The sequence below is a fragment of the Camponotus floridanus genome, unplaced genomic scaffold, assembly GCF_003227725.1.
Source record: "Camponotus floridanus strain SB8 unplaced genomic scaffold, Cflo_v7.5 scaffold39, whole genome shotgun sequence".
NCBI lineage: Eukaryota > Metazoa > Arthropoda > Insecta > Hymenoptera > Formicidae > Camponotus > Camponotus floridanus.
In genome coordinates, this window is record NW_020229536.1 from 561,968 (window position 1) to 587,450 (window position 25,483).

The 25,483-nt window shown below is 30.7% G+C and overlaps 3 protein-coding genes across 9 annotated transcripts; all 3 read right to left on the reverse strand.

Annotated features, from left to right (window-relative positions):
* Positions 1-864: 864 nt before the first annotated feature.
* Positions 865-4,383, reverse strand: LOC105248028 (neuropeptide-like protein 32). Its single transcript, XM_011252565.3, has 3 exons — positions 4,231-4,383; positions 3,248-3,405; positions 865-1,222 (listed from the first exon to the last, which is right to left on the reverse strand). Exons 1-3 carry the CDS (start codon positions 4,267-4,269, stop codon positions 1,075-1,077), a joined length of 345 nt encoding a protein of 114 aa, XP_011250867.1. The 5' UTR covers positions 4,270-4,383; the 3' UTR covers positions 865-1,074.
* Positions 4,384-8,154: 3,771 nt separating this feature from the next.
* On the reverse strand, positions 8,155-13,151 carry LOC105248029 (cingulin). Of its 2 annotated transcripts, XM_020026488.2 has the most exons (9): positions 13,063-13,151; positions 12,611-12,801; positions 12,317-12,428; positions 11,664-11,955; positions 11,287-11,577; positions 10,855-11,202; positions 9,957-10,766; positions 9,608-9,808; positions 8,155-8,402 (listed from the first exon to the last, which is right to left on the reverse strand). In XM_020026488.2, exons 4-9 carry the CDS (start codon positions 11,913-11,915, stop codon positions 8,313-8,315), a joined length of 1,992 nt encoding a protein of 663 aa, XP_019882047.1. In that variant the 5' UTR covers positions 11,916-11,955; positions 12,317-12,428; positions 12,611-12,801; positions 13,063-13,151; the 3' UTR covers positions 8,155-8,312. The 2 variants fall into 2 exon arrangements, with proteins under 2 accessions (XP_019882047.1, XP_011250868.1); XM_011252566.3 differs by lacking the exon at positions 12,317-12,428 and having other exon boundaries at positions 13,063-13,148.
* Positions 13,152-13,542: 391 nt separating this feature from the next.
* Positions 13,543-24,392, reverse strand: LOC105248030 (ATP-dependent 6-phosphofructokinase). 6 transcript variants are annotated; one of them, XM_011252569.3, is made up of 17 exons: positions 24,235-24,392; positions 21,982-22,102; positions 21,746-21,897; positions 21,485-21,674; positions 21,203-21,413; positions 19,960-20,068; positions 19,195-19,383; positions 18,878-19,068; positions 18,719-18,797; positions 18,480-18,506; positions 18,368-18,388; positions 18,036-18,137; positions 17,741-17,947; positions 17,497-17,649; positions 17,067-17,391; positions 16,724-16,946; positions 13,543-16,651 (listed from the first exon to the last, which is right to left on the reverse strand). In XM_011252569.3, exons 2-17 carry the CDS (start codon positions 22,073-22,075, stop codon positions 16,507-16,509), a joined length of 2,418 nt encoding a protein of 805 aa, XP_011250871.1. In that variant the 5' UTR covers positions 22,076-22,102; positions 24,235-24,392; the 3' UTR covers positions 13,543-16,506. The 6 variants fall into 6 exon arrangements, with proteins under 6 accessions (XP_011250871.1, XP_011250870.1, XP_025267033.1 ...); XM_011252568.3 differs by lacking the exon at positions 19,960-20,068 and adding an exon at positions 20,885-20,993; XM_025411248.1 differs by lacking the exon at positions 18,368-18,388.
* Positions 24,393-25,483: the final 1,091 nt, after the last annotated feature.

Sequence of the window (25,483 nt, forward strand, 5' to 3'; positions counted from 1 at the left end):
ATAGATAGTTTTATTATAATGCAACAAATGAGTAATATGATATTTAGTTATTGTATATAATGTAAGAAAGCTGATATTGTAAGATACAGATAAGGTGTTTTAATGTGCACATAGTCGCGTCATTGTCAATAATCATATTATTACGATTAATAATAATTACAGTTTTTTACATTCTGCGTTTTCTTCTTCACCCAATACCTACATATTTTGTCTGAAATAGATATACAAGTTTTCATATAAAATTTCATAAAATCCTTTTGCTGGAAAAATTGTAAAGATTGTTTTATTTTCATGTTTTTTAATATTTTTTTTAATAAAATATGTTATATTCAATAACAATCATTTTTTCAGAAAAAAATTTATTACTGATTAATTATTATTGTTAAATAAATAAATAATGTCAAATAAATTTTTTTTTGTCGATCATATAAATTCGCAAATATTTTTTTAGGGTTGCTAATTTAATTTTAAGCATATTTTCAGGGTATCTAAAACCTTTGGAGAATTTAGAGAATCATTTCGAAATTCTTTACATGTTCTGTTATGATTACCGGAAATACATACAAATGTAACAGATTGATAATTTAGGTAAATGTAGCAAAAAGAAAGAGAAAAAATTAATATAAATTGTTATATATACCAATATTCACAAATAAACTATAAAACTGAAATGCAAAAATATAAAAAAATTGTATACGAAATAAAAAACAAGTAGACAATAAAAAACTAATTGTGAGTACAATTTTATATTTACAGATTATAGAATAAAATTAATCATATATATTAAATACGTAAAATAAAGAATCTCTGTCTTTATTCAAAAGCATGATTAGATGGGATAAAATATCTTTTACATATCACTTTTTCATATATCATTTATTTTTTTACGCTGAAGACTTCAATGGAATACTTACATGATGAAGACTTCAATTAAACACTTGTACAACTAATGAAGTTGTATTTGTATTTGTATTTTAAAGAAGTCGAATAATAATGCAAAAGACCAAGAAATATATTGACGGCGATAAAATATTATACACATATCATTTAATACAAAAAACCTGGGGAACAAAATTAACCCCAGTATCCCCAGCCACCTCCCCAACCTCTTCCTCCACCCCAATAGCCTCGGCCGCCCCATCCGCCATATCCTCCTCTCCAGCCACCCCAACCATATCCTCTTCCATATCCCCAACCACCGTATCGCCATGGTCGTCCGTATCTGGAATTGTTCATAGATTAGTTAATTAAAATGAACGATTTAATCGTTTACAAATTTTTTATTATGCAAATATGTACTAGGTAATTTTTAAAACGCAATAAACGTTTAATAAAGTGTTATATTTAAGTAAGTTTTTATTTATAAATTAGAGAGAAACTTTATTTTTCTTAAGTATCATATTAAAATTTATCATATAATTTATAGTCAAACGATTATCGAATGAAAGATATCACGAATTATGAAAGATATTATTTATGTTGTGCGCGTTGATAAAATTATAACTATAATTATACACACAATTTTTAAAAAATAACAGCAAATATATTGTCCCGTTATATTCTACTTTTTTTTAAATTAATTATACTGCCATTACAAAGTATAGAAAATGCAAATAAGAAACATTGACAATTTTTCAAATGAAATCAAATTTAAAAATCAAAACATTTTTATTTCAAACATGTAACGTAAAATTATTTCAAAAATATCGGTCAATAGATTTTTCTCAATAATATAAATATAAATACTAACACCTATTTAAAATATGTTCTTTGTTCTTAGTTTAAAAATTTGCAAGCTTTTTTTATATTAACAATATATTATTTTTTTTATATTATTTTTAAGTTATATGCTTATAATCTCTTTCACCGATAAATTTCGACGTTTTACTCTGAAATATCACTTGTAAAAATGGATGAGATGTGTATACAATAGTTGCAAATTGATCGTTGGCAACTAGCTTTAGTGCTACTTGCGCATCAGAATGTGTCATTTATGCACATGGCTAGTTAGAGTATGCATGTTGACGAAATGGACGAGAAGCCTGCGTAGTCAAGAGACAGGGTCATGAATGCGAATGAAGGTAGCACAAAAGTATAATATTTTTTAGAGATGTTTCCCCGTTTCTTTTCGCGGTATATCGTCTTTACAGATGAGCTGCGCAAACAAACTTTGCATACAAAGTACACTTAAAAAGGTAACTTTATATAAAAATAATCGCAATTGAGTAAGTTTTGATTGCGACGGAATACGTGATTGTTATTTAATATGTATTACAATTATTTATATCAAACATATGCAAAATTCTTATTTTGTGAGAATCATCTGCAAAGTCTAACTCACATTTATAGTAGTTACGTTTTACAAAACGCCTTATAGAATAAATATAATACAGATCTTTGTGATTTATACTTAATCTAATCGTGTTTTTATTAAGAAGCTCATTTAAAATCAGTCTTGAAACGTGATTAATGATATAGTTCAATACATAAATCTTGAAAATCAATTTAATATTCGCGACATCATATTTATAATTTCGATTCAATAGAGAAACTCAGATGAAGTTTGTCTTAAGATGTGCACTTGCAGTTTAATAATTGTTACTTGAGAAAAAAATATATATGTATGTGTGTATATATATTAATAGTCTTTGAATTTAATATCAACTAATAATAAATAATGAGTCGACACAAATCACACAAGTATGATTCAAGATAATTTAAGAAGAAAGATTAATATTTACAGAAGTATATTTAAATCGCAATTTAATATCAAAAAGATTAATGTTGTTATTATAAATCTTGCAATAAAAATTTTTGTAAATAACACTTACAAGTATGAATGTCACTTTTATATAGTCTTATATAGTTGATCTTAGTTGATCTTCCGCAAAAAGAATTGTTGAATTCATATCTCAAAACATGGAACTGGAACTTGAGTATCTCAGCTGATTCGTTCTTGAGACGCTCTTTGCGATTATAAATACCATGATACTATTTTTATTATATGATAGTTTAATTTTGCGTTTGATAATGTCAGTAAATAATATTAATCACGCATATAATCTAATCTAATCTCGAGTTTTTTACGATGCAAGTTTGAAAACAGTCTAGAATAACATATATAGTTATATGTATCTATCTTTTAATTCATTTCATATATTTTCACAGATTGTTATTAAATCCACAAATTTCTTGTGCAAAGATAAATAGATATTAATGGGATAGAATGATTTATAACCAAACTCACCCCCAGTACGAGGCATCTGCTTCCAAATCATTGGTATCTGGCTGTGGTTCGATCTCACTCTGTGGTTCGATCTCACTCTGAACGTATAGCGGTTTTGCTTCCTCTTTTTCCGCAGCAGCGGCGAACGCAAGAAAAGCGAACGCTGCGAAAAGGAATACCTAGAATCAAATATGATTCCTTATTATCATTCTTCAATTTGCGAATTAAATTAATTTATTTAGAAAAATTTTTTAAACTTTATTTAGAAATATTTTTTAATATACTTTAAATTCGTTCAGGCTGATCAAATTCATAATCTATAGTTCGAAGATATGAAGAAATATGAAGATTTATAATATTTTACTTAATATCATGCAATAAAATCTTGCGAATCTCATTTCTTGAAAATATACTTGAAAAATTATCAATCAATTAGAGATTTGATTAATCATTAGAGATGCAAATCCTATAATAATGAAATAATTTATCATATATAACGTAATGTATATTTGAACACTTTATAAAATTACAACTTGTAGAAATAAAACTTAAACTTCTCTGAATTATAATAATATAATAGCATATATTTGTAATAAGTGTATTGACAATTTCTTCATCATCAATGATTTGATGTATTTTGAGCAGCCATCACTGTACTTTCCGCAGAATGTTATTTAATTAGATATATTAATTTATTGTCACTTTAATTTAATATCATTTAATTTATTTTTCAGTAGTCTTTATTGTCACGATATTTTTTGACTCTTCAATTATATCAGAGATAATTTATTCTAAGCGATAATTGAAATAATTGAGCTCGCGCGATGTGAATTACGCTAATCGGACAAGTTGATTGGACTCTTTTTTTCGCGATTGACATTTCGTGCCTTTAAAAATACGCGAATCGAAACACACGTGACGACATGAGAGAAATAGAAAGATCCCACGAAGAAGATAAATCTCGCATTATCAATGCCAAGGATGAGACATACAAAATCACTTACGAAATGCATAGGTCGCAACATATCGGGGACTGATTCCATTTCGAGTAGAGCAGGCCTTATATATGCGATCGTCCCAGTGTGTTTTCAAGACGCACGGATCCACACGTGCGTCTTTGCACGTGTGTCATCAGCAGCCTGTGGTTTCGCAGGTCGAGTGCCAGAGTGAGAAAAAAAGACGAACCGAACGAAAAGGTGTAAATACGTGTAGGATACGTAAGTTGCGGCAGAAAGAACCACAAATGGAAATGCCAGTATGATTTCGGATCCTGGGATTTCATAGCACGAGGTGTCGAGGACATGATCCTCGTAAAATTCAAAAAGGGTTTGTCAATGCTATTGAAGCGAATGCAGGTGTTCCCATTGACTTTATTCTCTTTTATCGCGAAGCTATTTCGTTGTGCTTTAATTTGTGCTGGTGCAAAATAGTGATTACAAAGAAACACTTTGAATTTAGGAAGATGGAAGGAAGAGTAGTCTATTCTTTCATGAGACTTAGCGAGAGAGCGAATATACAAATCACGAATAATTTTAAAAGATTTTTTTTTTGATAGCACAGTTTTTTCTTAGATCACCCATAATATGGATGAATAATTGTTTGGATTGCGTACTCGATTTGCAAGGAAAACAGGCAATTTACATACATTTAGCATCAATCTAATCGTATAATACAATACTCGGTATTTTCTTGTTGACCAAAGGTATTCTAGGAAGGCGCGCTTTTATGTTCCTGGACTGGAATTATATTTCGTCAAATTGCGTTTTTGGAAGATCATTTAAGTTCTAGGGGGATGATAATGACCGATGGGATGAAGATCATTCTGGGAATTCTATGCGTCGTTCTTATGAACAAAAAATATCCGAGGATCCCAAAAAGTGACTGCCCTTCTGACGTGAATTAAAAACGCCGAGTTGTTGATGCGCGATTAATCATTGTCCGGCATCATACATTTTTTTAAATTATATTTTACGTTTTTTTATTGTCATTTTTAGTAAAATTTTATATAATTTTTTAAAATTTATAAAGTAATACTGGATGCATACATATATAAATATATCGAATCAGTATGCAATTAAATCGTTTGCAAAAAAAGCTATTATTGAATGATATGTGATATCTCTCTTTATATAACAAGCTTGATATATATCGGTATATTATAAAAAGTGTTTACAATATTGTCTTTTTATTAAAATTAACAATTGAAAAAATATTTAATATAAAGTTGAAGGTCTTTTTTTTTAAGTAACTGTGTGCCGTGTTTAATAATACAAATATAACTCATGATAGTTTTAAATATATAGATATCATTTTTGTAACAATCTTTGATAAGTGTCCCTGACCTAGAATTTGCAATACTTTATATTCAATTTGAGTGAAAGTTGACTTTTATCTTTCTGAGATAGTCATTTTATTCTTTTTAAGACGATTCATAAAATATTGATCGTTAAAAACAGCGTTGCCGCAATTTTTTTAAAAGCCAATACAAACAATACATGCGAGATGACGTATTCGATTGGGTATGTGTCCGTTTAAATCAAAAATACGATGAGATGAATCACACGATCATATTTTAAAGTTGGTATGTAAAATTGTTAGAATAAACATCATTAAGAAAATCATCTTCTCGACATCTCTCGTACAGTAATCATATATATACGCAGCAAACATTTGGGAAATACTTCGGGAATACCTTGATTAGATACTCGTATCGAATTCATTGTTTCTGTATGTTTTGCACTTGAGAACGATTAAAAACTTGTATTCTGCGCAAAAATTAAAGTAAATATTCGCATATTCGAACACTTCTTCTTACGCGACAAAACGAATAATGATATAATAGGTTTACCATCAATACTTCAAAATTTTTCATAGAGCGGCAAAAGAAAAGTTCACACACAATAACAAATAATAATAAGATAATAATTTTTGTTTTAAAAATATCACAACATTTTTCATAATATGTTCAATCATTTTAATAACAAAACTAAAGTAGATATTTCTTTTTGTAACAGAAAATAGAAATCTCCTTTTTTTACTTTTGCTCTAGTTTTTCGAAAAGTTTAAAAAGATTCTATGAATTCCTATAAATTTCTTATAAATTCTTATCGATATTTTTTCTTGTAAGTGGAGCTAGAAATAAATAAATTCAAGAATTTTTCAATTAAATCCTGATTAACCGGTCCCAAAAGAAAAATCTTACAACTTCGAGATATTATCGATTCTTTTGTATGTTGCATCCAGTTGCACCATTAAATGATACTGCCATAATTTGCATTTCCGCTCGTCACTTTAATTAACGAACGCTTCTTGCACCTTTCCATCACCAAGGGAATGCAAATTAAAAGATGTTTTGAGACAAGAATATACTTCCAGTTATTAGCATGTATCCATTAACGTATTAGTCTATTAAGTCGAGGTGATTCCCCGGGTTGACCATTAATTAACTTTGTAATTAGCATCTGATTCAGAATCGTATTTTTTTCTATCTTTTCTACCTTTTTTTCTACCTAGCAAAAATCTCAATTTATCGTAAAACGGATTCAATACAAGTTTATATGAAAATAAATTACTAAAATTTTGAAAGTATAAATAAAATCTATGGATTTTTCGTTTTCTTCTTTCTTTCTTTAATTAAATACGAATCGATCAAAATTTATTTCTCACAATTAACTTTTCTCTAATTTGTTCATTTATTGCGCAGTCGTCCTTACGATTGCTAGATCCGGATTCTCCGGATAAATATTTTACATACCTACGAGAATCATGGGGCATCCCCACGAGGGCATTAAACGGATGCTCGCTTGTCGATCGTAAGCTGTAATTTTTAAAGACGAACGGACCGGCCCACCTTGAGCAGGCCCATCGTCACCGTCGACATCGGTGCGTGCTTCTCCGTCTTGGCTGATTTGCGAAAAGGCGGAGGAATGGCGCGTTGGTGATGTAGCACAAAAAGACATATATCTTTCTTCGCACGGAGAAGAATCATTGACCGCGGTTTCTCCAGTCAAGGTCAGGCATTTTTTTTTCCCCTCACCTCGAGTGGATCTACAATAATCTTCGAGAAAGATGCTTCATTTTATCTTTATTATCACGCGTTTTCCAAATGCACGTAGAAACAAATGAAACAGGGATATTTTCTTTTTTATGTAAATATGTGCTTATAACAACTACAGACGTATCTGAGTTTCATCATTAATTATGTCTAGCATATTTATCTTTAACATAGAGTTATGTGACATAATTAAATTTATTTTAGATATATCTTGTTCACTAATAATAATGATTTACTTTTATTGAATTACTCTTGTTTCTTCCAAAACTATACATTTATTACTTAGTATACTTACAAATTACCTATTAATTACTTATTATTACATGAGGTAACTAGCGGATGTGTGCAAATACTGTGTGATGTATAGAATTATCGATAATATAATGTAGCATTTACACATATGCACATGTTCTAATATAAAATTTGAATATTATTTTTTCAATGTAATTAGCCTTTATATAAAAAAAAATCCGTAAATCTTACTTCAATACAGTCTTCAAATACATTATATTATGTATTAAAACAAATTAAAATAATTAGAGTAACATAAATTAAAAAAAATATCGAAAAAATATAGTTATATAGAGTTTTTAAATCTTATTCTATGAACTTATACTATGAACTAATATGTTTAACATATTTTTAAAATATGTTAAAAACGTATTACATTTTTTAAACCTACCTTATATACTGCCTTATATAATCTTTCTTAAAACACGCCATTTAAATGTTTAATGTTGTTCTAATCAGTATCCAATCTGTCAAGTATATACTATATTTTGTTTTAAAATCATCTATACTGTAAATATAACGTTACAAGTTAAAGTTTTTTTAAGTATATATATAAAAAGAATAGGAATAATATACATATGAAGTATTCAAATAATAATGAATCAGATGTATATTCCCGTAAATGTAATCAAAGAAATTCGTTTATCAAATTTTCCAAAGTTGTAAGTGTATAAAAAAATTTTTGCCGACGCTGTTCGACAGAATTGAATTAGTATAAATTATGTTTTTCAATTATAATAATTAATCCAGACATCTTTCAATATGCTCCATTAAAGCTGTCAAGCCGTGATATGGCTTCGCACATTTTGGACAATTTGTTATAACATTACTCTGTAATTAAATTAAAATATATTAGTCTAGATATTCTAACACAATTGTTCTTACCTTAGTATTTACTTACAGTCATAACATAACTAGTATTCGGTATCGTATTGTGCAATATTACATTACATAAGAAGCAAATTAAATTAATCCTTTAAAAAAAAAAGAAAAAATAGAGCTATGACAAATGACATTTTAATAGATTTTCCATTTAATATACTATATACAATGTAATTGTATGCTTTGTGTATAAGTAATAAATAAAAGTAATAAATAATTGTGTGATATATGATTGCATTTTAATAGAATAATGTAATTAAATATAAGATAAAAAAAATTAAGAGATGAGGAAATTAATAACTATCTATTAAAATCTGGCTCTATTGAAATTTCCAATTGTTAAGTTAGCACAGGAACATATTATATATGCATATTTAATTTTTTAACTACAAAGCTTATTGGACTTTAGTCAATCTTGGAAAAATCACTAATGTTAAATTGATCCTGAGTTATTATTTATCTATGGCTTAACATGATATTTATTCTTCAAAGTAAGGAATCATTTTTTAAACTATAAATGGAGTATTATTTATAACAAGTTAAAATTCAATTTTTAAGTATGCTTACTAATAAACTAGCTTATTAATAAACTAGCAGAAATATTCAAAATCTATGTTAAATCATGTGTAGAATGATTCCTTAATTGCTTTAAACAATAAATATAGCAAGCTACAGAGCTTTTCTATATATTAACTTAACATAGTATAATATTAAAGCATACATAACATCACTAAAGAGATACTCAAAAGAGAAAAAGAAACAGAAAAAGAAGAATCCAACATTAAAAGAACGATCAGCAATGCCAACTGTACGACGCTACATACAAAATTGTACAGAATTATAATAAAATACTACAATAGAGAAATAGAACTAATTTAAATGTCTATTATATAAATAGAATATGAAAAGTCAATTTGAAAAAAGAAGTTTAAAAATTTGAATGAAAATATTAATTAATCATAGCTTCACTGGAAGTAAAATTAAATAATCCGATAATCCGATTAGTTGATGGCTTTGCTCGTGTAGTGGCATTGCTGCTTTTTCTAGGTCTATTGCATTTGTTACTGTCCTAGTGACAATAAAGAATAATAAGTCAAGTCAATTTCTATTTTTATATAAAAATATTATAGCACACATAATTCAAAATTACTTACTGAATATTCAGATTCGTTTCTGACAATAGAACTAGTAGTCTGCTCGGATTTTTGTAATTGTTTGTTGAATTTTATTTGCTTCTGCAATTCCATATCCAATTTACTTTTCTCTTCTAATAAGGATTCTTTAAGTCTTTTCTCATATTGGAAGTCTTCTTCGTATAGTGTTAATTGTGATCTTAATAGATTAATTTCTTCTATCTAGAAAAAAAATATAAAAAAAATATAAAAATATTATAAAATATAAAATTTTACACATACACATATATATTTTTTCACCATATCTAGGTTTTATATTTTACATTAATTTATATTATTTACACAAATCAAAATAAAAAAGTTTACTCACACTTTGTGCAAGTTGTTCCATTACTTCTTTAAATTCAATATTCTTCTTTTCAATTTCCTGTTGCAAATTATACACCTTCTCTAGCAATTCTTCACAGCTAAGTTGCAAAAGTTTTTTCTCTTGTTGCAGAACTTTCTCACAATTTTCATATAACTGACTCTGATGATCGAGTGACATTTTCTCTTCGTTCAGACTGATTTTCTCTTGCGTTATAAGTTTCTTTTCATCATACAGCGACAGGCGTTCCATATCCAAGTCTTTTTTCTGACTTTCAAATAATTTTTTTTCTTTTTCAAGATTATTCTTCTCTTGATTCAAAATTCTTTTTTCCTCTTCAAGCTCTTGCTTAATCTGTTCTAATTCCTCTAATTTCTGCAAGTTCTCGCGAGCGTTATTTTCTTTTATAACATTCAATTTCGTATTTTCATCGATTATTATTTCTAATTCATATAAAATAGAATTATAATCTGAGAATATTTTCTGAAATTGATTTTGCGATTTAACCAGAGTCTGTCTATCTGAGATAATTTTCACTTGCTCGTCAGTTAATTGTTTGCAGCATTGACATAATTTTTCTCCATATTGATTAAACTGCACTTTCGAGTTATCATTATCAAGTATCATAAGTATATCTGTAATATCCTTAAAACTTTTCTCTATGGTAGCAAAGCGTTCTATTTGTTGTACATAACATTTAGTTAATTCTTGTAATATATCATTATATTGCTTTATATTTTGTACAAATTTTTGACGATTTAAACTGGATGATGACGATGTTGACATTTCATGTAGTTGAATTGGAGTGAGAGCCTATAAAATATAAAAGTAAAGTTATTTATTCTACAAATTCAGTTATCTAAAATATTTTTAACGAATATAATTCTTTATAAATACATACACATTGCAGCTTCTCTTCAAGCAAAGCAATGGACTCTTTTAAATGTTTGATTTCTTCATCCTTTGCTTCTAAACTTTTTTGATTTTCAATTTTTAAAGAAGTTTGGCTATCAGTACAACTTAACGATTGCATTGCTGATTCTAATTCTTTTTCCGTTTTTAATTCTTCTATTTTATTTTGTAGTGCTTTTTCAGCAAATTTTTCGGATATTATACATGTTATATAATGTTTACATTCTTCAAGATCCATTTTTGACATTGCAGTCTTGAGTTGTGGGGTAATTTGCTGAAGTTCTGTTTGAGCACTACAAACATTAGTGATATCCAACTGAGGAATAGTGCCAATTGTCTGTAAAAAATTCCAAAAGTAAAATATTGTATGTGTTTGTAAAATTAATTATATTTCTTTTATACCTCAATATTTATTTTATACCTCAAATCCCATGCTTTCAGTATGCTGCAAATGTGACAGTTTAGTTTTTAGTTCAGCATTTTCCTTCTTAAGATGATTAATAAGCTCTCTAGTTTCCGCAAACTTTTTTTTATGGTTTTCATGAACCTTCATCACTTCCTCCTGCCACATTGCCAAGGTACTAAATTGTTCTTTCATGGATAAAGTATTTTGTTTTAAGGTTTCTTTTAATTTCACATTTTCTTGCAACATATCACTCAATTTCTTTTGCATCTCATCTGTGCTTAATGATAAAACCATGGATGTATAATCCTATAAGAAAATATATTATTTTTGCTTTTTATAACATAAATTTAAATAAAATTAAATAAAATAAAGTAGGATTGTAATATACATACAATTGACATGCTTTTTTGTTGAATGTCAACATATGACGCTAATACAGAAGCCTGAGCTGCTTCTACAGAATCTTTACCTAATACTACAAACGATAAACTATCTTCGTCATTAATATCAAAGTTATTTGTTGTCGTTGAATTTAACACTGTGGAAACAGGCTCGTCTAACTTAAATAAAGGTTTACTGTTCAGTTTACTGCTTATAATAGATGTTTGATCCTCTTTGGAGATTTCATGTTGCATTGAATCCATATTTTGATCGGGTATCTTCAATCAAGATTCCTAATAAAGCCTGAATAAGAATTGATAACAATATAATATGATCGATGAGTCAGTATTAAAATCTTTTTATGTCATCAATATTATTGAAAACAAAATTATATTATAAGCAATAATAAATCTATATCAGTTACACACACACACACACACATCAATATAATAAATATTTTTATATTTTTTACTCTATATTTATGTATCTTTGTGTAATAGATGGAATACACTAATCTGTCAATCGTCCAAAGTTATTAAAATTTTTTCTAAAAAAACCCCGATTTATATTAAGATGAAATATTAAGACCAGGCAATAAAAAATATATTGAATTTTACTAAAATTTGCATAAAAACCGCGTTAATTACATTCAACGTTTACTTACGCTTATTTCAAATTAACTACGACTGCATCTGCGATTATATCAGCACAATCTTTGTTTATGTCGATTTGACATATTTTATCAATTTATCAGCGATGCGTAATCTTGCAAATATCTATTCATTATAACATTGATTGTAACCATGTAATCGAAGTAAAAAGAAAAAATAAAATTTTGTACATATATTTTGCATTTTATCAACGTAATATCGTGACTAGGCCCAGTTTAATTATAATTACGGACGAACAATTAAGTAATATGATGTAAAAAATTAAATTTAAACTAAATTTAACTTACCGTGTGACAAAAATATCTTCAGTTGCGTGTCTGATTGTGAAAGAGAGACAGAGAAAATGCGTCTCTTTTTTGTTCGTCCTAACCACAATTTCTATGTTTTGCATCTTGCCTCTTTCTTGCTCCGATATGCTATCTATTTCACTTCACGTGCATAAAGTGCAAGAAGTGCAGATAGATTGAAACAGAATTTCCTTTGAATAAAAATTAACATATCATTAACCGATTTTCCTTCTATAAATATAGTTTCCTGTAAATGCTTACGTCGATGAAATACAATATGTGATTTTATATTTTATTTTATATATTCAATTATAAACGATTATAAATGATTATAAATGATTTCTTCATTATTGACAAGTGATAATTATCGATCATTGATAATAAAGAAGTAACGGAGAAATTATTGCCTGCAATTTGTCAAAAGTATTAAATCGATACTCGAATGTATGTACCTTGAATGTAAATCCTTTTGAAAGTCTTGAATTTATTGTGTGATACCTGACGAAACGTAGTAAGTGGCTCTTTTATCGCGAGCAACTTGTCATTATATAATTTTATTTTTGCTTTGATAAATATCCATCACTTTGCATCCATCACTTTGCATATCCATCACGTTTACACATTGTTGTTAATAATATAGTGAGAATTAATTCGTTGAACTTATTAATTTTTCTAAATTTCTCTAAAGAAAAGTTAAATTTAAATTTACTTCCCTCAAAGAAAGTAATTTTAATTTTTCATAATTATTTCAATTTTTCAAATTTTTCTAAAGATAAAAAATTCTTCTTAAAAATAATTTTATTGTTGATTCATGATTTTAATTATAAATATATGAAATATACGAATATATATACACAATCATAGCGATATAATATATATTTTAAAAATATTTTAGAAAAAAATATATAGGTGAGATGTGAGAGTGACATATATTTAGAAGATATAATTTATTTCACGACATGAATACAATATCGTGCATAATACGTAGTCGTGTTTTTCTAAATTTACATTCATCATAACGATCAATTCGCGCAAAGTTTCGAATTCATGCGAAGAATACAGACATTTCTTTATACGCATCGCGCAGAATGCAGTATGATAACGTCGTGATAATGTTTCGGAGAGAAAAAAAAAAAGAAAAAAAATAAATATATACATTATAGCAACTATATATGTATATAATACTATATATATGTATGCTGTAGATAGAAGATGTAAATTCATTGATCAACAATGAGTCGAAAATATAATCTCTGAGATCTTAAAAATAATATATCTCTCTCATTCTCTTATATACCCTTATTGCGCTACGTGACGGGCAGCTAATAGCTTGACATTATGCAAATACATTATTTGTACATTTTTGCTTACATGACTTTACGTAGAGTGCGATATATGTATAGAGCACTCGATAATTATACGTATACATTTATCTTGACTGACACACGAGTGCGAATTAAATATTTCATTTACCAGAATATCAAATGATATTAAATATCAACATTATTTTCATTTGTACTAGAAGTTTGATATATATAATTTGCATATCGATTAACTTTAATCAGATATCTTGTGTATGATCCATTATTACTTACATATTAAACAAAGGGTATTTAAAAACTGTTGAATATATATTTGATTGTCAAAAATCATCGTTCTAAAAGTGCCTGTCATGAAAATATATATAAATTGTACCGATGCAGACACTAATAAAAATACGATTTTATGCACAGATAATTGACGAGAATTTTCATGTATTTTCCTCGTCGCACTTCGTCTTGTCGATAGTTTAATCTCTTGATAGGATATTAAAGAAAAGAGATTCCTACGTGCATTTAAACAGGTGCCATATTAGCGATATTATTCAAGTTGCCTCTCAACAAGAACTTTTTATCTATCGTACGCTATAGATTATATATACTTTATAACGATTTTAAACAAGCGCGATCTGTCAAATAACTTCTTTTACATCCACATATGTATATCTACACTAGTATTCTAACTCGAATAAATCATAACGCATATCATGCGCGTATCATTGTACTTTCAAAGTTTTATTATTTATTTTATGCAGCACATGCATCAAGTACTATTCACTAAAGCCAAATCTTAAACGTATATGGTCGCATTGCAAATGCTAAACAGCATTTGTAATGAAAATCGTTACGTAATCCGCTATTTTGCGAATATACACGTGAATCATACGTTGAAGATTATACATACGCAGATATCACGCACAAATTTCTTGATATATTTTTGTTTCATGTATTTTAAAATCACGAGTCGGCAATTTTATTTCGACGCTTAAGTAAATTTACGAATATGTAGAGTAAGAGTTTGCACAAGACATAATTTTCAGCAATTATACCAGAAAAAGCAATTTTCTGGTTCTAGAATCTGATAAAGACACGTGACAAACGCTACATTATACGTCGAAAAGAAAAACAATTACAAGATTAACTTGCACGATTTTCTCGAAAGATAAATATACGAATATATAGAGAGAGAAAGAGAGAGAGAAAGAGAGAGAGAAAGAGAGAGAGAAAGAGAAAAAGAATTAAATCTAAATACCTTTGTGGTCACGCAAACCTTAAATTTTAGCGAATTTTTTCCTTTAACGTTACGTGCAACATTATAACGCGCGACTCAGATCAATTCCTCTCCTGCGAGTCGTTCGTTTATCGTTGCAAAATTATGTTTTGAGGTAGACAGGTATATTCTCCAATAGCTTTTTATAGCTTCGCGAGTAACGCTAAACCGAAGAATAAACACTTTCACCGACGCAAAAAATATCGCATTACTTTTTTAATCCTATACCTTAGTAGACCACAAATACGGTTCAGAATATTTGATCTGTGAAACTCTTTGAAAAACTTCTGAAATCTGATTTACTTCTCGATCCAGGCTACAATTGAAAATTATATTTATTAAATGTTTCACATATATATATCGCGCAATTACATTTAAAAAAATCAGGCAAAAACAGATTTGAAAAACAAGATATGCGACTATTAATTACTGGTGTACTTACAATGTCCAAGATGTCGAAAATATATAAATAACATCATTCGTTAGCGATGCTAATAAACATTTAATTATTGAATCTATGATAAGATGTATGGGGAAAACTGTGTATGTATTAGGTTCGAGTAGCATATCAAATATAAATTTTGCACGTCGTTAGTTTCCAATTTATAGTCATGTGTTTCTGCATATTTTTTGTAAAAATAATATTTTAGTCCGTTATTTAGCGCTTGAACATTATATATCTTTTGCTACACTAAAAAATTATATATATGTATATATCGATTCTAATTTATCTTTGATATTATACAACGCAATTTTTTAACATTACTATACTGTAACAATACCATATCGATGCCAACGGATACCGCTCTTACACATATTTTGTTTTCAAACATCTAAAATATACCTTACCTTTGCATTTCGCACAGATACTGCCTTTGTACCTATTTCTCACCCCTGAGTTGGAAAACATTCAAGACACGAACATGATTTCCAAACAAAAAGAAAAGATACATTCCTATTTTCTCGATCATACATCTATTATGGTTACATCCAAATTATTTATATTAATAAAATTTGCGTGCAGATTTTAAATAAATAGCAACAATGAAGCACACAAACGGTATTATATAAGAATACCATAATAATGTACACAATCAAAATTTTTAAATACACATGATCCAATAAATATGTATACGATTCTCATTTGTTTCGTCGAGCAACGATAAAATTATTATAATGTCATACAATACTGTGATTACTCTTAATCATCAATACCTACTACTTTTCACACGATCAGTAATATCCGTTTGTATCAGTAATGGCTGCCGCATCATCTACGCGGCACTTTAAATAATCTATTTCGTGACTTATACGAGAGGCGGATCCTTTTGTTGATCCATCTCTTCAATGGTTATGTAGAGACCCTCCTCTTCATACGTTGACTCGTGTTTTGCCAATACTTTCAGCAGTGGACGCAGCTTCATCCACCATTGATACGTCGGAATACGATGTCTAGCAAATTTTTATTATTGTATTACATAAGAAATAAGCGATTCGTTGAAAAACTCGAAATAGAATACGTACTCAAAATCCGTAACTTCGATAAGTTCCGTGAATGGCGTATATCTATACTGGCGTCTAATAATACCAAGCATCACTGCGCTGTCAGCTGCTGTAGTGACCGTTTTACCATCGAGGCTAGTACATTTTCTCAGCTGATCGCTGAACCATTCAACTGCCTTAGCACCCATCTTCGTTCCTAAATTACGGTCAAAAGGAGTCGGCGAGCCACCTTGTTGCATATGACCTGAAAAAAATATAAAAAGATAATAATAATAAAATATTTAATTTTATATTATAAAAATTATGTATCTTAATATTCGAAATATTCCGAAATCAATTAAAAGGAATAAAAGAAAACACATACCGAGTATGTTGCTTCTACAACTGAATAAACCTTTTCCTTCCTCGCTAAAAAGTCTGAATATAAACTCTGTATTATAATTTCCATTGGCGTTTTCGTTTCTGATAATAAGGCCTCTCTCGACACCCTCTGACATCTTCGCGGCCATCGCAATAACATCTTGATTTAAGTCTTTAATATTAAACTTCTCTTCATAAATATAAGCCGCATCGGCACCACCGGCTAAGCCGGCGACGGTCGCTAGATATCCACAAAAACCACCCATAGTCTCGATAATGAATACACGGCGTTTGGTACCTTGCGCCGATTGTCGAATGCGATCACAGATCTGTCAAAAAATAAAACAATATTAATAGTATTATATAATTGAATAGTTTTATATAATTGATTTTTTAAGTATCGGATGTACACAAGTATATTGCAGAGAACTTACTTCTGTAATTTCATTCAAAGCTGTATCACAACCCAATGAAAATTCAGTGCCTGGTACATTGTTGCTAATGGTTGCGGGAATCATAGCGATAGGAATTCTAAACTCCTCATATTTATCCCTCGCTTTGAAAAATGTAAGACAGGTCTGATAACCCTGAAAATAAAAAAATACATGTTTTATCGATGCTGATCTCTTGATCCAGAATCGAACTGAACGATGCAACGTTCGGAACAATTCGCGTTACCTCGAATCCGCCTATGATGAGCAGCGCCTGTATTCCAAATTCTTTCAATTTTTGAGCGATTGCGGGTAACTGATCCTCCTGGGGCGGTGTGCGCTTCGTTCCTAATTTCGCACCGCCCTCCGAGACCCAACCGGTGACAGATGGCCAATCCATCAATTTTAATCTACCAGCTATAAGACCCAACACTCCATCACAGATACCGTATACCTATAACATATTGTAATATATATTTGAAGAATTGAAAACGCAATAAAAGTAGATAGAATTGTGGATTTATCAATAATATGTACTGCACCTTATCACCTCGATAGATACAATTCCTTACGAAAGAACGAACCGCTGCGTTCATACCACAGGATGGTGATCCTATGTGCATGACTCCTACTGTATAATGATCCTGTAACAAAATCGCAGATTATTAACGAGATGAAAATAGATAAAATATGATACGTCATGCAGCGTGCACGAAACGAAAACTGCACTAAACGACTGTTCTTAAGATATATAACATTGCACATTAAATAGCATCTAAGGCTGTCGCTGCATCTGTCTATTGGAGCGATTGAAATGATTTCTAATACAAGGTTTACATTCTCCATTTCAAAGAAGGGTTATGTGTTAACTCACTTGTCCACATAAAGTGTATTGCTAAGGAAAGGAAAAAGGTGAGTTAGGGAGATTGCATACACATTGACATTATATATGATCTGCGGTTCTATAGACTCTTAATCTGATTTACCTTTGATAATGCGTGGCCATTAACGTCCTGAAGCAATATCAAATAACATATGTAATACTTTATTATTATTATTCATTATTATTTTACATGTTAAAAACCCAACACATTTTCTTATGGACATATCTCTCTTTAAACGTTTAAGATATTAAAATATAAAAATTCTACGTTAATACTTTCAGCATGCTATATAGTTTTTAGATCAGAATATTTAGAATATAAACTTAGGCGAAAAATTGTACCTTGATTGCACTATGATCTAAATCCGGAGCTTTCAAACGAGTCAGCATTTTGTAAGTTTCCAAATTACGTTCAAAACCTCTGTATGAAAAAACAAATAGATTTACACACATTCATCGGTATATTTTTTACATTGATACACGTTTTTTAGAGATACTCACTTTCCTCGAAGTTGGACAGCAAGATCCCAATTTTTATTGGCCATAGCCTGCGCCACAGCCTTTGTACGACGAACACATTCCATGAGTGGTAATCTCACAGCTTGGTTACCGTCCAATGTGACGACGCACGCTTCTGTATCGGGTGTTGCTTCCACTAAAGCCATTACAGCTTCAGCTCCCATTCGACATCCCTGTAACACACAGATTTATTTTAGAGAGGGTATATCTCATTTAAAAATATATAAGTATTATAACACACACGCACACATACACTCTATTTCACGCAATATTAAAAATTCTAAATTATAGAATCTTACTAAAACTCTATCAAAGGCTGAAGGATTGCCACCTCTTTGTACATGCCCCAAAACAGTAATCCTTGTATCCTGCTGTAGTTTTTCTACGACTACTTTATGGACCTTTTCAGCTGTAATCGGATCGCCGTTTCTATCAACGGCACCTTCAGCCACGATAATAATGTTAAGTCGTTGACCAGTGAGTCTTTCCTGAAAAGAAAATTGCATATGAGAAAATCTTACAATTAAGATTTTGTTTTAATACATGTAAAAGCATAAGCTATATAAAAAAAATTGAAGATTGAAGCTAATTAAAGACTATAGCATAATATGCAGATGCAGTGGATGATGATATATTAATAATACAGAGAAAATATTTGTATAATTCTGAAAATTCTTGTCTTCTTTCTTTGATTTCACAATACTTTGTATATAAATATATTATATAATACGTAGTGCATATATACACATAGCATTAAAAAGATGTTACAAGTTTAGTATAGCATGCATTTACAGAGTAATATAACATTATTTCTCTTATATTAAGTGCAAAATGTCCTAAAGAAAGCATATTAAAAATAATTATAACCAAGAATAATATTGAACAGAAAGAAAAACAAGTATTAAAATACAATTGTAACAGAACTTGCAATTGCTTAAAGAAATAGAGTATAAATTACAAGAAGCAAATGCGCTGTTAATTTTGCAGGTTGATTGAGAGTCAGGAAATATAAATAAATATACTTGTTTTAAAAAATTAAAAAAAAAAAAAATAAATTATCGAACCTGCAATAATTTTTTGCACAGCTTGTTGGGCCACTCCTGCTCGGGTGGCCATTCTGGGATGAAAACATAATCAGCTTCGCAACATATAGCTGTCACCAGAGCCAGATAACTGTAATGATATTGTAAACCTAACTAAAATTCTATCTCAATACAATATTTAAAAATATCATATAAAAATAATACTGTACATGTCATTAATTATTTAATATATTTATAAATTTGTAAAGCTGTGCTCGCCTGAGATATAAATATAGTAATCAATATATTTATGATAGCAATAAGTTTTTGAATAATCTAAGTAATGATAAGAATGATTAGGGGAAAATTTTACATGTACAAAAATGTAATCTGGCTGTAATCGAGCATTTCAAAGAAATAATATTGCATTTCAAAGTGCAAAAATAAATGTGGCGGATTTTTTTACATGTTTGTATAATTTCGGATATACATTGATATATATTGAAGTAACGACTGATTGAGAAACGTGCCTGTTGCACAGCTTGACAAAGCTCCTCGATCCAGTCACCACTTGTCGGAGATTCAGGAATAAAGGAATAGGTAGCTTCTGTAGATATACTTGACGCTAATGTCAGATACCTAAAAGACTCTGTCATCTAATTATCTTCAGTAGCAATTGAAGACATATAACTCTCTATGTAGCAATATATATTTAATTCTATATTAATTGATGCGCGACAATAAAATGTGAGTAAATCTCTCGTTTGCATTCCTCTTTATGTCATTATTTAGAAGAGGAATATAACATTTAGAATATCGTATACGATTGAGTATTAATTCAGAACACTTAGCAGTCTAAAAATTGACATGTACATAAAAAATCACTCTTTATATTTGATTGAGTTAGTAAACATTAGCAATGCAACTTAACAATTCTGTAAAATTTCGAAAAATCTATTACACGTGCCTGCTCCAATTTTCTACATAATTTTTCAGGCCAATCGACTGGAGGCGGACATTCTGGGAAGAAAACATAGTCGGCCTCCGCAGCTAAAGCGCCCACGATAGCCAGATACCTAGCCGAAAGTAGCTTATTTATCTATATCTTATTACATTTCGGTGCAATAACGATATAGATAATTTTGTGTAACTATAACCCATTATTGAAATACATTGCAAATTATCTTTTTACATTTTCGGAAACTAGTATCTGCTCAATAATATATTTAAATTATTTAACGTTAATAAAACTATTCTCTCAATAATAAAATAGAGATACACTTACCCACAATGACGACCCATAACTTCCATTATAAATGTTCTTTGATGAGAATAAGCTGTGCTAACTATAGCATCTATACTTTCTATAATACGGTGCAACGCGGAATCAGTACCAATTGTCATATCCGTGCCACAGAAATCGTTATCAATGGAACCTACTAATCCGACAATGTGTAATTGTTTGCATTTCTCGCTTTGTTCGACAGTTATATCTCCTACAAATAAAAAATAACGTTAGGTTTCAATATATGCGTGATGCATTATGAACAATTCTTTCTCTATTTACCAGACGCAACGAGTTCTTTTAAAAGCTCGGGCCATTCTTCTCTAAAGAGATCGGCACCTGTAAGAGAACCATCTCCACCGATCACAACTAGATTGGTTATACCCAGATTAACTAAGTTCTTGGCAGCTTTTCGACGACCAGGACGCTCTCTGAATTCTTGACTTCGGGCAGAACCTATCACCGTACCGCCCTAAAGAAAAGATGCAATACATTAATAACGCGTATGGAGGAATGTATGATGCAACACTCTGTAATATGTACCTTGTGGATGATGCAAGACACGGCCGACCATGTAGCTTCTTCGATGTCCTTTCCGCCGTCCACCATACCTTGGTAGCCTTCTCTGATAAAGTACACCCTGCATCCAAGATAAATACCCATCCTTACAACCGCTCGTACAGCGGCATTCATTCCTACAAAACAATAAAATTTATATAATATATATATTTGAGAATAATTACATTTATTTCAATTTAAGGTACAATTTATTCGATTACCCTGAGAGTCGCCACCGCTGGTGAACACGGCAATGCTCTTGCCCTTGTGGCTCCCAGGTTTTATAAACTTTTGAGCTGGCGTCTCTTCAGCCATGACTGTATCGCAGTATTCCTTATAACTCTGTAATAAGAAAAAATTGCGCAAAGTTAATATCAATATTTTTGAGAAATTAGAATTTTTCATTTTCTTTCAGAGACACGATAATGTAATTTCTCCGCTTGATTAACGTTTCTTTTACATTGAACAGAGACGCAAGAAGAAAATTAACAAGTTTTAAAGAAAAATAAAGAGTTTCGCAACTTTTCGTCTCATGAGCTGTGAAAAACGCAGGCTTCTAGCATATTCTTCCTCGAGCGTGTCAAATTTTATCTCGAATGAAGAGCCAATTGGTAAAAGTTCAACCGATTCAAACTTCCTCCAGAACATCTATTTAAAATTAAATTTTTCAATAAAACTATTTTACGTAAATAAAAAAAATTAATAAGGAAAAGAAAAAAAGAAAAAAATTATATACATCATTACATTATCAAGCATAAGCTTGCCTTAGGAAATATCATAGAAAGTCTTAAATTTTGCATGCTAATCCTGCTTATTTTATCAGTGTCGACTTTCTTCAATACTTCAACAGCGATAGATTTTTCTGAAGGATCCCTAGATGTAGTGCATCGCATTGAGGATATAGTTTTGATAGAATCGATCGAACTTTTCCGTGCATCTACTTTCTGCATTTCTGCATTTCTGCTTTCATGTGTATCCGAAGCATCATCGCTATCACTTCCCGCGCTTCCTGAATAATTTTCATTCGCGCAGCGACACTGAATAATTCTGTAATTTTTAGACATTTTTCTTCGCCAAATAAATTTGTCAGCTATTAGAATAATTTTTACATCAATCAATCTAAATTTTAACCTTATTTCAACAAAACTAGACTATATATACATATCACAGCTGTTCCAAATTCATATCATTATAAAAGAAAACAATGAAGTACACCGCAAAATATCTCCTCATAACTTTTTTAAATACTTAAATTATTATTCGATAAATTAATTTCTTTAGAAATTTATTATCCTCCATGTATTCCTCAATCTTTTACATATTAATAAAATAGATACGTTGAAAAGAGTGTTTCAATCGGAAATTTAAGATCGCTCACAATTCGATTAAATTGAAAATTCACGCAAAGTTTTGTCGAAAACAACACGCGAGGATAATATACGATGTGGAAAAATTATTCAAGCATCATATAGTTTCTTTAGCCGTTGCGACACGGGAGCCTTCGCGTCTTAAAATTAAATGACATGTGCGCGAGTGAAATCTGGCCGCGTCTCAAAAAATGCGAGGAAGCGTCAACAATTCGGAGCCAGGCTTTGTAACATACAGTAACAAAGTTAGTTTCGTCGAATCGCAAACATCTATTTTTCCACGGCGACACCTCGGTGGGTCGCCGGTGACGAGATGTTCCAATTTACGCTACGTGACGATGTACACGTGAGTGGACCTCGTAACTTTTCGCGGTCCCTCCGCGAAAAAATCGCGTCGTGCGATCGAACAGAAAAAAACCGAGAGAGCAAATCTCGATGTGCATACGTTTTTCCGACCTCTCATTCATAGTTTCCACCTGCAAGAGACGAGCGTGATAAAGCATGCAGCGTGCGCGCGAAAGATGTGATTGCAGCTGCATCTTCTCGCGCGCGCGCGAAGAGATGTCACGATATATACACACACATACTCCGTATATGAAGAATACAATAATTGATGATGATTAATTTTTTTTATATAACTCTCTTGGTTAAACGACGCGGAAACCTTTAGAACGAGGAGCGAGAGAATCGATCGTTAGAAACTACAGCTGCTATCCGTATATAATAATAATTTTATATGTTTGTCGTGCTTGTGCGATATCGTTATTATTCGTCGAATTAAAAGTCCATGCTATTTGCAGAACGTCATGAGAATCCTCTAGTCTCTCCCAATCGTTCCCAGAGGAGTTCGAGTTCTTAGGTTAACCTAAACGCACCTCTTCGATCCACCTAAGGGAGATTGTTTAAATAAATGTCATTCAACTAGGTGGGCGAAAATATCGGCCAAATATAACGTGAATCAATTTCGAAGGGACGCTGTCGCGGGACGCGCTTCGACGGATCAATTGACAGTCGCGTGCAGGTGACAGGCGAGAATGGGCGTCGCGCGCTCGAAAATGACGATTGATCGATGAGCGCGATCGACGACGGGCGGCTCGAGAGACTCACCAGCAAAAAATGTGACTGACAATCGTGACGACGACGACGACGAGCACGACGTTCCTCCGCTGCCGATCAACACCGACGTTCCTCTGACCGACGTCGGCCGCCACTACCACGACGTTTGGCCGACTGAAGGTGACCTTTGGGCTGGCCCACTTGCCATCCCCCTCGTCTCGCTTTTATCACCCGCTGTTCGGGACCAATCGCGCGATTCGAAGTCGCCCGAGTGGGACATCGATGCATTGCGCGGAAGATTCGAAAAATGGAACGTCCGTCCGGAAGACTCGTCAAAGTTAAATTTCAGAAACGCGGAAATAATCGGCAAAATTATATTGTAAAAAATGATAAAAAAATGTTTGAAAGATTTTTTTCTAAATTTTGTATCAGATTTACCTTTTGACGTATTTCCCTCTGAGAATCGTAAAGTTGCCAGGTGAACGATGAAGATTCTTGTCGTTCCATCGAAGAATCCATGGTATTTTTAACTCTATGCGAACGACAGCTTCGATATGTCTCAAAAATCAATGCGTCCTCGAAGCGTATCGACTGCGTACAAGTTGAGATTAATAAAGACTGAGAATTTTGTAAGCTGTGAAATATACTTCGATAATCGATAAACTGATATCGTGATAAGACGAAATGCAATCGACCAATGTTGATAGCAGAATTTTAGCTGCTGGACTATAACGAAAAATATTTAAATTAAAAATATTTAAAAATATAACGAAAAACAATTAAGACAAAGAAATAAAATCTCTCTTATTTTGTTTTTTCTTTTAATCTTTTATTCATTTAAAGAAAAGATTAACTTACCTGATGATAATCCGTTAATCAGGATAAAATCAAATTTAAAGATCCACACGAACATATGATTCAAAGGTATTTTATTCACAATCTTTAAAGATAATCATTTTCCCCTCGTTTATATCATTATTAAAAATAATTTCTTCTTTTAATAATTTTATAATTATTCGATTATAAGCTGCCCTTGACGTGCACAAGAAAGAGATGTACGCAGCACTTTTTAATTTCGTTTCAGCTGATTGTCGTCGACGTTCTTCTTCGAAGTGATGGTTTCATGTGACAAAACAGAATGCAGTTTGTATTTCGAGGCTGATATACCTTTTAACTAACGGATTGTTTGAGATTTTTAACTTCTTTTCAATCGAAGAATCTCCCTTAGCTAAAAAACTTTGAAAAAGAATATCTAAAATATCACAAAAATGTGACCCTTAAGAACTTTGATAAATTAACA

Excerpts from the sequence above, each read along its gene's own strand:
- LOC105248028 (XM_011252565.3), bottom strand. The coding sequence starts at position 4,269 with ATGGAATCAGTCCCCGATATGTTGCGACCTATGCATTTC. Across the intron at positions 3,406-4,230 it reads TGTTGCGACCTATGCATTTC|GTATTCCTTTTCGCAGCGTT; the intron begins GTAAGTGATTTT and ends ATTTGATTCTAG. Across the intron at positions 1,223-3,247 it reads GCAGATGCCTCGTACTGGGG|ATACGGACGACCATGGCGAT; the intron begins GTGAGTTTGGTT and ends GAACAATTCCAG.
- LOC105248029 (XM_020026488.2), bottom strand. The coding sequence starts at position 11,915 with ATGGATTCAATGCAACATGAAATCTCCAAAGAGGATCAAACATCTATT. Across the intron at positions 11,203-11,286 it reads CTGAAAGCATGGGATTTGAG|ACAATTGGCACTATTCCTCA; the intron begins GTATAAAATAAA and ends AATTTTTTACAG. Across the intron at positions 10,767-10,854 it reads TTGAAGAGAAGCTGCAATGT|GCTCTCACTCCAATTCAACT; the intron begins GTATGTATTTAT and ends TATATTTTATAG.
- LOC105248030 (XM_011252569.3), bottom strand. The coding sequence starts at position 22,075 with ATGGCTGAAGAGACGCCAGCTCAAAAGTTTATAAAACCTGGGAGCCAC. Across the intron at positions 19,384-19,959 it reads TGTGCAAAAAATTATTGCAG|GAAAGACTCACTGGTCAACG; the intron begins GTTCGATAATTT and ends TTTTCTTTTCAG. Across the intron at positions 17,650-17,740 it reads TCATCATAGGCGGATTCGAG|GGTTATCAGACCTGTCTTAC; the intron begins GTAACGCGAATT and ends TTTTATTTTCAG.